Below are 14,469 nucleotides of genomic sequence, written 5' to 3'. Positions count from 1 at the left end.
CTGATGAGACCCACAGTGTAGGCACTCCAATGAGGGGCTCCAAATGAGAGCATACATTAAGCGCCACAATCAAGTGGCCGAGATAGTGTACAAGAATGCAGAATGTGCACCGGAAACCTCCAGGTCAAAGAAATACCTCAGAAAGTGGTAGAGAATGAGAAGGCAAAGAACCTGTTGGACTTCCAGATACAGACTGACAGGATAGTAGTGGCAGTACCAAACGATGGTAACATGAAGAAGAAGGAACATGAGAGAAAAAACAGGGAATTTATAAAAGAACAAGCTTGGAAATTTTTGAAAAGTGGATACCACAGATCCCTAGAAGAAACTTTGAGACGCCTCAGTCCAGAAATGCTAATGAAACTGTGCAAGACCCTCAGGCTTCAGGGCCTCTGGTAGATGACCCAAGTCTGGATGAGAAACCACCCACCGAGGACAACAAGAGATTATTTTTCTTTTCATAAGTTGCTCGCAAGGCTTGGCACCTGCTCCATTGACTCTTCAATGACTGGTGCTGGTTTTTTTTCGTGTTTGCCAATCTAAACTTGTTAGAAAATGTATGTAAAAGGAAAGCAATGGACACCAAACAACTATGCAGATGACCTAAAGGATACTAGATATATGCAATCTGGGCTTCCATTTGACCTATGCAAATACGTTTTTAGAAGTCTGTCATTTGTGCCAAAAACTTTATGTATTGATTGATCAATTTATGCAAGTTTCATGTTTTAAAATGACAGAAAAAATATTAGCCATTTTTTCTAGATGTTGTAACCACATTTTCAACTCTATAGGCGCATTATCAATGAATTATCTATCTTTGATTTTATGTCATAAGGTATACCAAACCAAAAGGTGCATTTAGCGTTACGAAAGAGTCAAACATAAGTCAGTCAGAATTTATTATTAGTGTTTAGGCAACTTTAGAAGTTTTTGGAAACTAGTACTGTGAGGATAGATCCAAAAATATCTATAGTATCAATCTCAAGTTGGCATCAGACGGATATTTGCCTCCACTTTTGTTTAAAACTTTTCTGCATCATCAAAATGGACAATCAAGTCATTTAAGAAAGGGAAACCTAAAAAAACATTCACGCGATTAAAAACAATTGAAATTTAGGTCACATCCAGCACATTTACAAAAAATATTGATCTTGGTAAAAGTGAACCTTGGAAGATATTTGAGAAGTATTTTACTTTGAGATAAATCTCCAGAGTTCCAGGAAATGATCAAATAATGTTCACTTCATTGTAAATTTAAATCTCCTTTTTCAAGGTTCAGGTGATGCATCAAAAATAACAAATCACTAATGTATGAGTGATCATTAAAGCACTCATGTTTTACACACTTGTCTTTCATTGGTTGACCTAGTGGAGTTGGCATGGAAACGCAAAATGAAGCATGCTAAATTAGGTTCTAAAGAAGCGCGTCATCTCTCCAGAGGCAGAAATAGACACAAACACATACAGGCCATAGGCAGCCTGAGTGCACTCGCCGTAGTTTTGATGCCTTAATTTGTTGAACATATTTAGGGCAAGGGGGGGTGGCCTTTGAAAGAGTGAATCACACAACCGTTAAGTTAAAGGTCTGGGGCTGAACAGGAACTGTGGCAATTTATTTTGCCAATTTCTGTGGTTGTTATGCTTTCACGGGAGCGAAATCATTTATTGCTGATTGTCACGGAGGTCAATGTGGAATCATGTGAGCAGGTTCTGACAAAAGCGAGCATTCACAGGATGCATTTGTTTCAGCATCTTCCTTTGTAACTTCAGGGACGAGCAAATATCTGTGAAAGCCAGCGTCATGTTTCTGATGTCACCATGACAAAATGCAGGCCCCTTCTGATCGTCCCGTCTGTAACGTTCCGCGCCACGAAGCGTTGGAGCCCGTCGTATGGACGGCCTGATCCTGGATTGCAGGTGTTACTGAGAAGCAAACATGTGTTGTGACACAGCCGGAGGGAGAAGCTGTTCTTTTCTCTGGGAGATGGCCCAGCCATCTGTGGTGAACATCAGCACCTGACGTGCTGAAAAACTCGTGTTTTCGTCTATTCTCAGCTCGCAGCCTCTGGCCTCAACAGCAAACAGAACTCCTCTTTGTGTCACCTTTGCTCCCTTTTTCCTCTCACTTTTTCTTTTTCTTAAACTTTAAGCTCCAACTGTACAGCCATTAGGAGTTCAGCAGATAATCAGGTCACTTCTGCTTCGCTCCTTTTCACGGCGACATCAAACGCTTCAGAGAAAGAGATCCGCTCAGTCTCCGGGGAGTGATCCATTTATACTAATAATAGCACACATTCCTAAACCATTTTTACTGATAATAAAGTATGCATGCTAAGTGTTTTCCCTTGCTGCTGATTGGCTGAACATTTGTGTGTTCACTATCCAGGTCAGTGAGCTTGCAGTGTGTTGAAGTGGTTTTCCTGTAAGGGCAATCCCAGCCTGCAGTGGAGCTAAAAAAAAAAAACAAGCAGAAAACCAATTTTCTGTGCTCTAAATCAGCATTATAGAAGACATAGAAGAAATAAATCATGACTTAAAAAGATCTCATCCTTCTGAGTACTCATGTTTTTTTTATTGATTACATAAGAAACAAAACACAGAGATTTAATTACGAGTGAGATTAGAATAAAAATGTACCAGTGTTCCACCTGGGGGTCTTATCTCACTGTCCTCTTTGCTCGAATGTCCACTGTGCCATTTAGAATGGCTGTAGTCCATTTGCCACTTTTATTTATTTTTTTCACTCAGTTTCTCTAATATTCCACGAGCAGAGCTGGTCCTTTTGCGAATGAAGAGCTGCTCAGTCCAGTGTCCTGTGCAAAAGGTAATGGCACATTTTCTGCTACATAGATCCAGAGACAGATGTGGAATGTAGATTTGGTTGCTGCATTAATAGAAAGAGTTCATTCTCTGTAATTCTTGGCATAAATTAAGAAAAAAAAAAAGGGGGCTTGGCTACTATCAAGACGTGCTAAAAAGAAAGACTAAAAGACTGGAAGGGTTCTACAAAAAGAGGGAGTAAGAAAAGTTGTTGAGTATACATAAATTGGAGTGTTTGTAGGAAAAGCACCCGTACAAAGGCACTCGCCTCCTCTGTGTGTATGCGCTCGTGTTCCCGGATGTCCTTTTATGTCATTGCAGTTGAGTGTCCAGGTGTGACCCTCTTTCCTGAGTCCAGTGGGTTCAGCACCAAAGAGCCAGGCTGTCACACCTGTTCCCATTGAGATGTTGTTGTGCTTGAATTGCATCGGCCTCCTCCCACTCCACTTATGATGCTGAAAAGATGAAAAGATTGCTGTACAGAATGTAGCATTAAAAGGCCGGTGTTGGAGAGCAGTTGCAGTCCCAACGAGTTTATTTTCTGCTCTGGCTGCTTCCTCCCCCCACAGCTGCAGGTTTACTTCCAGCCCTGCGAACAGGTACTTTGGATACCGGGATCTTGGTGCGAGGGGCCTCTTTTGTCTGTGCACCGTGCTTCACCGGGATCTTTGAGGTGGGGGTCGTAGCTTCAGCTGTGCTGCCTTTATCTTTACTTGCGGTGTCATGTGAGTTGAAATGGGGCCTCTCTTCCATTATAGGCGTAGGGGGGTCTCTTGGTTCGTCATTTACTTGTTCCCGCACAGGTATCTTACCCACTCTCCCTCCTCCAACCACAGGTATTTTGCTGAGCCCAGAGGCTTTGACCGATGTTGGTTTCTTTTCTTTGGGGGGTTCGGCTGGTGGCTCATGAAGCGGTTCTTTTGTTTTTGACAGCGCAGCCTGGCTTCTGTCTCCATCTGGGCTGGTCAACTGATGCTCAGTTACTGCTCTCGTTTTAGCAGAAAGTGACGCCTCAATTGTCCCAGCTGCAGGTGGAGGAACAGAAGAAGCCTTAGAGACAGGGGGGAGGTTAGTGTTCGGCTGAGAAACTGCGATTTGAGCAGACGTCAGGGCAGTTTTAGGGAGAGAAGCAGGGATGCTAACAGAGGCAGATGATTCTTTAGAGATGGACGAAGAGATCTGAGTAGGTCCAGCGGGGGGGTTAGTTGTGAAACTTGTTGATTGAGTTGTAGCGACGGGATCTTTAGAAGAAGAAGTTGCAGCTGAAGTCTGGGTGGGAGTCGGAGACTCTTTTAAGGGAGCGGCTTGCGTTTTAGCAGAAGCAGGAAAATCTTTAGGTAAAGAATCTGAGACTTGAGCCACGGCTGGGATTGCTTTCGATTGAGCAACTTCAGCTTGAGTTGGAGCTGCACGTTCTTTAGAAATAGTGATCTGAGCAGAATAGGCTTGAGAGGGACAGGCTGTGATCTGACCCCGAGCAGTTGGCGCCAGCGATTGTGGAGAAGCGGCATGTGGTGCCGTTTCTGGAATTAGTCTGGGTGGAGATGAAGCCTTATCAGCAGAGGCTGGTGATGCACTGGCTTTAATTGTGGGTGGAGTCTTATCAATAGCTGAAGAATGCACCGGGGCAGGTACCGGGCTGGGCTGGGCTTTATTTGCTGGAGTGGAAGTTGAAGAAAGGTGAGGAGCAGAAACAGTGGGAGGGGTTTTATTTGAGTCCGACAGAGAGGTGCCGAGTGACGGCTTGGAGAAGGCAGTAAAAACTGAGTCAGAAGGTGTAGCTGACATGGGAACTGTCGTAACCCTGGAGGAAACAATCGACGCGGAGGTGGAGGGCTTGGTCGTAATTGTGCAGGTTGTTGAAATTGTATCTGGGGCTTTAGGTCCTTCTGCTGCTGCACTTTGGGAGGGCTTAAAGGAATTTGACTTTTGCAGGTTCAAACAATTGACTGAATCCAATTTCAAAGGTGGAGGTTGGGTAACGGCGACAGCTGGGCTATGGGTCGTGGATCCAGGAGAGGAAGTGGCCAAAGTGGCTGTCTTGCTTGCAGATGGTGTGATGTCTGCAAAAAGTTTGCCTGCTGAGGTGGGAGCTGAACCGACCAGTGTGCTTGGAGAAGTTGTGGTTGGAGCAGAAGTGGACTGACTTGTTCTTGAAGAGGAAGACAATCCTGCAGCTGGGAAGTTTGTCATGGTCACGGGAGTGGTTGAGGGTTTTGTTGCTGTAGCCGAAGGAGCCAGTTCAGCTTTATTGTTGAGCTTTTCAGAAACCAAAGAGGATTTAGTAGAAGTTGAGAGGGTGGTGCTTGGGGAGGTCACAGCAGAGGAGAAAATGGGTTTTGTTGTAGTGGAAGCTGGTGGAGAGGAGGCGGTTGAGATAAAAGATGATGGACTCACATTAGTTACCGCAGCATCCAGAGCTTTGCTGGCTTTCCCCCACTCTGCTTCCACGTCAGCTATGATGTCTCCTCCTCCTGAGATTGAGTCAAAGGTCAGCAGAGAGGAGATGTCGGCCAGTAGGGAGCTCAGACTGTTGTCATCAGGTACCAGCGGCGGTTCAGAGGCGGGCAAAGGTGGCACGTGCTCATTAGTTTTACTCACGTTGGCCGTTTTCATCTCTGGTGTCGTGGTCTCTGATGAGGGCTTGGCTGCACCGTCATGTGTCGTGGAGCCGTCTGTCTCCAAAGAACGAGGCTGGCATTTTGGCGTCAGTGTGAGGTCTTCTTTGATGATCTCCACACTGTTGGCACGGGATGACATGAGAATTGGGCTCGGAGGAACTTCCTGTTTGTCATTTTTGTCCTTCAAACGAGTCTTGACGTTGCCAAAAAGGCCCTTCAGTCCACGGCGCTGTCGAGCCACTGGCTGGGACACCGTGTGGACTCGCCTGTCTCCCACTCCCCTTCTGCTTCCCCTCAACAGAGAGAGAAAGCTGAGAGACTTGGCTGAGCTCACCGAGGAGAAGGAGGTGCGAGCCGGGGCGGCAGCTAGAATGGCCTCATCTCGAAGCGTTTCATCCTCTGTCTCCTCCGTATCTCCTTGACTCACCTCCTGTCGCTTCTCCTTGTCTGGATCCTGTTCGGAATCGGGCGCAGGAGTCTCTGATAATCCATCCGAGGTCTGGCTCCTGATAACAGGTGACTTGTTGTTTCCATCCCCTTTGCTTCGGATAGAAAAGATGTTACCTGGCTTGCGTTTGCCAAACAGCTTGAATCCTTTTCTTATTTTCCCACTTGGCTGGGGTTCGTTAGGCGGGGGGTCCGTGCTCTCTGTTTGTACATCCATCTTTTCTCCCAGCACTGCTCTCTCCGTATCCCTCTGTCGCTTGCTGTATTATTCCAAAGCGAGTAGATAGATTCACATGCAGAGCTTTACCTCCATTTGCCGCCGTGTTCTACCTCTGCTGCACTCAGTGCTTCCTTTATTATTTGTCTGTATCCCTCCCTCTGTCTGTCTCTCCCACACAGCCTTTTCTCCTCTATTTCTCTCAACAAAGCCCCTCCCCTTCGCCTTCTCTCTCTTTTTTTTCCCACCCTCTGGCTGCACTCCCTGGTTGCCATGGCAACTGAGGAGCTAAGCAGCTTTCGTCAGCAATGCAGAGCCAAGGGCTGTCACCAGCCCACCCTGACCACAGCTTTCTCTTCTTCTCTGTCTGATGACTTTGTTTACATAAACAGCAGAAACAAACGCTCCATTATTAGGGATCAATTTTAATATAGAATGATCCGGTTTAACAGAATCCTCCCATCCAGATCAAAGTTTCTTCAATTATCTGATCTAGGTTGTGGGAACATCTGCTGGATTGTGGCTACATTACCTTTTTACAACTTAAAAAAAAGGTAAATTGCATTCTGTGGTGGGTTTCATAGATTTTGATTTTTCATTGATATATTTAGACGTCTCAAGAGGATGCTCAAAAATAAAAGTGACATTTTCAGAAAAAAATGTTTTTAAAAAAATAGTGCATTCAGACTTAGTGTGAAAATAACAGAACTGGAATTTTGCGCTAGAAAGATTGCAGAGTAATAAATGAGTAAACTAATTTAGAGGAAATTGAGTCAAGGGAAATAAAAAAGCAAGAAATTTTATTTATAGCATGAGATGTGACTTGCTTTGTTTTAGTGCATTTTTTGAATAAAAAATAATTGAAAAAGTGTGACTTGTTTCCTTTTTTTCATTAGCATGTTTTCAGCTCTTGTGGTGAAATGAGTGTGACATCCGGTGGTTGTTTTAAGAACAGCATTCTTGCTTAAGTCTGTAAATAAAGTTACTGTCCTATCTGTATGTATTGTCTAGCCCAGATAAGTCTATGTAAGTGGGTCAGCAGCTTTAAGACAAATCTTCCTGCTATTCCAGGTGATGCAGTAACCAGAGGAATTAAAATGTACTCATACTTCTGCTTTTTTTCCCTTTTTAACATGGAGAACTGAGGTGATTGGTTGTAAATAGTGAAATGGATTGAAAAAAAACATAGTGCGTCACATGTTAGTAAACAACAGGACTGAAATTTAATTTATTACATTGAAACAAAACACAGCATCAATGTTAAACACCACTCTACGCCTAGAGAAATTGTTAATGTGTTGCTTCAACAATAATTTAAAATTTTAACATAAACCTATGACCACAAAAATAAAAAAGGGGCTTTAAAACATATACTCTTTTTTATGAGTGGTTAATAGTAATGTGACAAATATCCTGCTTACTAACCATTTTGGAGACCTTAAATTTACCTGCTAGACAATAATCTACAGAAACCTTCAGACATAAAACACACTAATAAAAGGATAGCACCGCCAAAATAAAAGTATAGGTAAAAACGTCATTTTTTATATATATATAAATACATTGAATTAAGACATTATTCTATGATGACTCCACCTTTATGTTGTTGATGACATCAATTTACAATTCAAACAACTAAAAATATCTAGTTTCATGTTTGTTTGTTTTTTAGATCAAAGTTTGTTTTTTTTTTACATATTTTGATGCAATTAGTGATTTATGATCTTAAGTTTTGATCCTTCAAGTTTGCTAACTTTAACAATTAAAACAGAGTTTTATAAATGTGTAAAAAATTCTAAACAAAAAAGATTTTTTAAAAAAAGTGAACAAAAACATAAAAATGAAAATATCCTCTTATGTTAAAGTTGAGTTCTGCCATCACTTCTAAAACAAACGGACGTGTCGTTTCTAGACATCGTGCTCTGGGAGCGCCGTCAGGTTGTTCTGCTGCTCCTCAGGAGCCTCGTCTGGGACATCCTCATATGTGCGTCGGTACAAATTCCGAGTGAACAGACTGATGAGGAACATCTCCATGATCATGATCTGCTGACTCAGCACTGAAGGACAAAGACGAGTAAAAATAAAGATCAATCTGAAAAATGAACATCAACATCAGCAGCAGAAACGTTTCTTACTGGATCCACGAGCCTGGGAGGAGAACGGGGGGGAACAGGCGATGCTCCCATTTAAGGCCAAGATGTTGATAATTGCCGTCTGCAGCTGACTCAAGACCAGTATGATCTATGGATAGAATAAAGAGTGTACACATATATACATTTATGTATATGTACAGCTGAGTATAACAATTTCAAGCAATCACAGATTCTGAAAGTTGTCTCACTTAAAAAGATAAGAGAGGTCTGTAATGTTCATCATTGATGCTCTTCAACTGTGAGAGACTGAATGAAAAAAAAGTACAGGATTTTTTTGGTCTAATTTTTAGATAATGTGTAGAAAGGTGCATAAATTAAATATTGAGCTCCAACAAACAAGCAAGAACTCCGTCCCTCACAGACCTGGGACTTGACTGACTGAGAAATGCAATTTTAAGCCTAATTGTCTTCATATTTGTCCTCCATCATGAGAAAAATGCCATAAGAACATGTTAAAAACACAATTCTTATCCGGTATTTAAAATAGCTTGGGAAAAAAATCAATAAGAGCTAATGCTTCATTTGGAAACGAGAAGCAAGAAAATAGGAAGTTAAAGGAGTTGACTCACTTGATAAAAAGCGTACTTTGGTACAACTTTGACCCCTCGCAGGTAGCCTTTGGTATTCATAAAAATGATACCAACCGGCCAAAGGGAAAAGCAAAGGAGGACACCAAGAAAGGGGTTGATCCAAATGGTTGCACAAGTGATGCTTAACTAAAAGACATAAAACATTTTACTTTATTTCATGGACACTCTGAGGATAAGTTGATTTAAAAGACAAATGTTAAAAAAATCTTACTTCAGCCAGATCAAAGTTGCCGTTGGTCCACAGTACAATAGAAAGGATGGTGAGAGCAGTTTTTAGGAGGGCGTACTGCAGAGCCCCCAGCTTTAGAATGAACAGCATGCGCCTGTGAAATATTACACAAAGACACAACAGAGTTAGAGTATCTTACCCTTTACAAGAATCGAAAGGGTGTAGAGCAAATGATGATAAAAGAACTAATAAAAACGACTGGTGATTGCACTTTGTTTGCTGATTGGATCTACCTGGACATGGGGACCCAGGGTAAGCAGAGGCAGCAGCAGCAGCACGGCCCTGTGCTGATCTTGAAGGGTTTACTGGAGAAGCGGCTCAGAAACGCGCTTGTGCCTCCAAGCTCCTCGACTATCAGAACAATGACTTTATACACCACAACTGCAAAATAACTTGACATAAAAAATGCATTGTAATTCTCAAAAATAATCACTATCTTATATTACATTTTTTTGTTAAAAAATTTGAACCAAACAGTTACACATAATATTACAGTCAACCTTTTCCTGAAGTTAAATTTAAAGTTATTGCTTATAAGACATTTTAAGCATTGTTATTGCTATTTAAATCCAATATGAAAATTATTGACAAAAAATGCAGATTCTCTAATCAATTGATACAGATGTTTAGAAAAATTATCATCCATTTTGGGAGGTTTGCCTTTCCTATTAAGTGGCTGTCAAATATAAACGCTCAGCCCCTCAAAATTAGCTCACAGTTTTATCATTAGTTACAAAATTTTATCTCATTTGATATATTACTTCTATTTTTATGCCAGACTGAGATCAAACAACTACTTTGACATATTTGAACCAGGGTCTTCTCACTGTGAGGTGACAGTTCATTTAATAGAAAAAAAAGAAAAGAAAAATCAAGGTACAAAAAATGAGAAATAAGGGGAAAAAAATTAAAAATGATGAAAAAAAAAAAAACATGTGTATCTAAAATATAAAAGAGATGTGTTAATTGTGTTAATTTAATGATTACATTTAACATTTGTAATTATTATTAACATTTGTTTTATATGATACATTTAAAATGCAATTTTATCTACGGAGATGTAGATGTAACATTTATCATTTATGTTCAAGATGTAGATCTTTCATATAGATGTAGATTTAAAATCATCCACTTTTCAATCTAGATTTAACAATTAAATATATTATTTAGATCAACATTTATTTATATTAATACTTGCATTTTATATTTCCATTAAGCTGTTAGAATTGATATATATGTGTCTGTATAATTTTCCATTTAAATTTAGACTTAACATATAGATTTACTGTTACATTTTTCTTCTTTTTCTTGGCAAGACCTACATTTGTATTTAAAATTTAAATATGTTGACATCTTTGTATTTATATTTGCATGCTTTGACACTTTGAACTAGCTTTTTATTTGCTACAATCTCTGATTCTAAGTACAATGATTAAGGTACATAAACTACATAGTGACCTTTACGCAACAGCCACTCAAAGGTTCATGTTTTCATGGGTTTGTTGGTCTGAGGTCAGTAAACTGAGGCACACTTTACTACAACTATACATCCCACACATTCTTCCAGATAATAAAATCCTTAAAGGCATTTTCTACAGATAAACACTCCTCACTAATTCCTTCATAAGGCGTGACAAATATACAATATCATTACAATACATATATAGTGTTAGATTTCAATGGGAACTTTTGTGTCATACTAGATTCTTTGGGATTTTTTTGTGTAAAAAGTCTGACAGTGCGAGGAGCTATTTTTGTGGTAAAAAAAGAGACAAAAAAAAACACAACTAAAAGAAAACACACCAGTTAGATGTCATGTCAGTGAACATGACTGCACGGGGGATCCACATCCCTAAGCAAGCCATGGTGCTAATTATCTGAAATGTAAAAAAATTATAAATTAACAACGGTCTCATTATACAAACAGTAGTAAGAACCATTGAACTGAAATCGACATATTTTATCATTTTTGGAGTAATTTCCATCCCTTATAGTGCATGTGCTACAAACACAGAATCTCAAAAAATATTCTGTGTTTCACTGTTGGCTCCCAAAATGTGTCATTCACTGAGCTGTGCAGGTTTTCAGAATCCTGTGATGTCAGAACTTCAGATAAAAATTCAGCTTCCATCTATCCTCAAACTGAGTTCAGCTTCAAAATACTGTTTTTTTTTTTTTCATTAATTCATCTTCTTGTCTGATTTGTCTCTTTTGGGGTCGCGGGGGTACCCAAGCCTAACCTGGGGGCTGATGGGTGAAGGCAGGGGCCGCTTGCCCGTCTGTCACAGGGCCTCAATCACACAACCATTCACTCTCACTTTCACACCTAGGGGGGATTTAGAGTCACCAATGAAGCATGTGATTTTGGATGATGGGTGGAAGCCGGGGTCCCTGGTGAAAATCCAGCATGCACAAGGAGAACATGTAAACGCTACACAGAAAGGTCCCCAGTTGGTGGTTCTGTTTCAGGTCCCCCAGCTGGGATTTGAACCGGGCATTCTTGCTGTGAGGCAAGACTGCTGACCACTATGCCACCAGGCAGTCCCTTCAAACAACTTCACATTACAAAATCATTCTCGGTACAGGCTGTAGAGTCATTAAAAATCATCAATTATAAGAAGAAAAACTTATAACTGAGTTTTGTTATAAGTTTGTAGTTTCTAAAGTTTGTTTATTTAAAATCTATTTGAACAAAAGCAATGGCTGATGGGTAAGAACTTGAATTTTCTGTTATCTCCTGTTGAGTTTCAGTCAATTAATCACTTTATTTATGTTCTACAGCAAGTAGAACATAAAGTGCTTGGCATAAAGACTTAACAATAAAATAAACTCATAAAACACAACAGATTGAAAGCAACAACAATCAAAAGATGAACATAGAGTGGATGTGGCTAGAACTGTGAATGTTTGGAATAAAACTGAGAGCACTGAATGCTTACTGGTGAAGCACCACTTATCCAGATGATGGTTGTCTTCTTGGGATATGGCAGTTTTTTATAAACAAAGACACACTGCTCCAGATACAGCAGCAGGGTGACGCAGGACATGAAGGTGAGCATGGAGTACAGGCAGATTCCAAAAACATCAAGATCTGATTTCAAACCAGAACAACAGAGACAAGAAGAGAAAGATGGAAGGAATTAGTAGAAAAACAGACTCAGAATGGACATAAAATAATAATAAAAATAAAGATATGATATTACTCATGAATTGAAGATCTTACAAGCTAAAACACTATCAGTTGATTTGACAAAAGCATAAATAGATAAAATAAAAAGTGTCCCACTTACTGTTTATAACATCAATGGCATAAGGAGGCTCTCCTAAACAAGTCGGATCAATGGTGAAGTTGGCTTCGTCCTCCATGGTGGACTGGTGCTTTTCCTCAAAAAATAGCTCACTAAAAGTTCAATTTAAAAGTCTGAAAAGTAAAAATATGATTTCCCGTCACATCGGAGTCTCTGTTAGAGGATTTTAGGGGATTCTACTGCAGCTGCACTCTCCTCAGGCGGCCTGACAGCACTGACAGGAGGACAGGCAGGCTGCCTACAACTCCACGACTTTACGAGAATCCATAAGTGAGTGTCGCTCATTCATTTACAGAGTTAATTCTCAGTAATTAGAGAAACACCAAGGTCAGAGTTTTAGTTTAAGTGGGTGAGACATGCGTGTGCTTCCAGAGGGCTGAACTTTGACAAGGTGTGTCGTTTCCTCCTCAGTAAAACCACGAAGCGCTGAAAAAGATCAAGCAATATTTCACAACTTGGTTTCATTCATTTTTATTTTGTCCGTTTGTCAGTGTAACTGTTAAATAAAGTTTATCCAACTCTGCAAAACATTTTTAACAAATGTGGACCTCTCCATATTGATTTTGTACCTTCAGAAATGTCGTGCACAACAGATGATCATTAGGAAACACGGAATATTTTCAATTAAACTCAGAAAAAATAAAGTTAGGACTCAGAATCGTACCTGACAATCATACGACTCCTTTAAGATATTTATAACCCATAGAGGGTTCAAAGGCTTTCATAGTATTGTGTCTCTTAAATCGTTATCTGTTGTGTTGTTGTAGAAAGAACTTAGTTGAACGTCATTGAGGTTATTCACCTTCCAGGGCTAAGGAAGAGTCACACGTTTCACCGTTTTATTTACCACATTTCATCAAAAGGCAGCGTGTCTACTTTCTTCAAAAATATCAAACATCTCCGAATTATGTAGACTCCAAGATTCATCTCTAAAGGCTTCTGAAGCAGCAGTTCTGACATGCTTCCTCATTTGAAGTTTGTATCCTTGACTTTTGAGCAATTAAAGTATTTTATTCTTGAAATACTGCAAAGTTTAAGGTGTTTCTAGATGTATGGAATGTACTTTCAAAGTTTGAATCTGCTTTATGAATAAAAAGTGTTCTACTGGAACATAAAATGGTGCACCATTATATCCAGTTTAAGATGGTATTGGCCATTCCTTGAACTCCTCTTTAAAAGAATTACCAAAATGTTTGTGTCTTATTATGTGAAAAATATATAAATCTTAATTTGCAGAAACAAATTCTTGTTGACTTGTGTCTTAATTTGACAAGTGTTTCCTTCAAACACTACCTAAAATAAAAACAGTAGGAGACCAATTCTAAAAGTGATCAGTAGTTTGTGATACTCTAATCATTGGCTCCTTTTGATATTTTAGTCTTTTTCTAAGGAACAAATGTTAGCTTAATTTAATGAAAAAACACACACATTTCCCAAATTCTGTTCTTATAATTGTTAAAACAGCTTGTTATATTTGTTGACCATTTTTGCCAGTTTCTTGAGCTTAACTTAATGAAGAATCTCACCTTTTGGGTTCAGCTGGACTTTAATGTTGTTTTCTGTTGGCCTCAGTTTTAAAGTTTCAGAATGAACCCTCTGTATGAATAATGACAGCCTTGATCAGGATTTTTTTTTCACAAATGAGTTTATCCTTCTCAGAGACTAATGCAATAAAGAGAGATTCACCTTTTGATAGTGAATGTGACATCTAGTGAATGTTAAGTTTCCAAAGTTTTTGCTTTATTCAAAGTTTTTCATTTTTAATTAAAACATTTTCTTATTTCGAGAAAAAAAAATGTAATTTTTTATAAACCAGTCTGATTGGTTAGATTTTAGCTCAAATATACATAAGTATATAAATTAATCATGGTGTCTCCCAGTAAGCAAACAAAAAGCATCTATGTCATTATTGAGACCATTAGTGTGAATCGTTTGTGTTAGAAAGTTAAACATTTGCAATGAAAATTAACATATATAATTTGGATTCAGCTAAAAATATTGTGATACAGATTGGAATGGCTGGTCCAACGGATTTGATTCACCTGAGTTATAAAGGAGAAGCAGGTGACGTCTGAGCTCAA

At 39.5% G+C, this 14,469-nt stretch overlaps 2 protein-coding genes across 2 annotated transcripts; both read right to left on the bottom strand.

Annotated features, from left to right (window-relative positions):
- Positions 1-2,547: 2,547 nt before the first annotated feature.
- Positions 2,548-6,446, bottom strand: si:ch211-244c8.4 (flocculation protein FLO11). Its single transcript, XM_024265938.2, has one exon. It carries the CDS (start codon positions 6,106-6,108, stop codon positions 3,358-3,360), a length of 2,751 nt encoding a protein of 916 aa, XP_024121706.1. The 5' UTR covers positions 6,109-6,446; the 3' UTR covers positions 2,548-3,357.
- A 1,038-nt stretch (positions 6,447-7,484) lies between these two features.
- Positions 7,485-12,770, bottom strand: LOC112142764 (organic solute transporter subunit alpha). The gene is made up of 8 exons (XM_024266334.2): positions 12,371-12,770; positions 12,020-12,171; positions 10,884-10,957; positions 9,314-9,472; positions 9,063-9,174; positions 8,831-8,977; positions 8,244-8,349; positions 7,485-8,165 (listed from the first exon to the last, which is right to left on the bottom strand). The coding sequence occupies exons 1-8, from the start codon at positions 12,444-12,446 to the stop codon at positions 8,017-8,019; spliced, it is 975 nt and encodes a 324-aa protein (XP_024122102.1). The 5' UTR covers positions 12,447-12,770; the 3' UTR covers positions 7,485-8,016.
- Positions 12,771-14,469: the final 1,699 nt, after the last annotated feature.

The sequence above is a fragment of the Oryzias melastigma genome, linkage group LG14 (genome assembly GCF_002922805.2).
Source record: "Oryzias melastigma strain HK-1 linkage group LG14, ASM292280v2, whole genome shotgun sequence".
Classification (NCBI taxonomy): Eukaryota; Metazoa; Chordata; class Actinopteri; order Beloniformes; family Adrianichthyidae; genus Oryzias; species Oryzias melastigma.
Note: the sequence above shows the minus strand (reverse complement) of the source record. Positions and strands in the feature narration are given on the sequence as shown.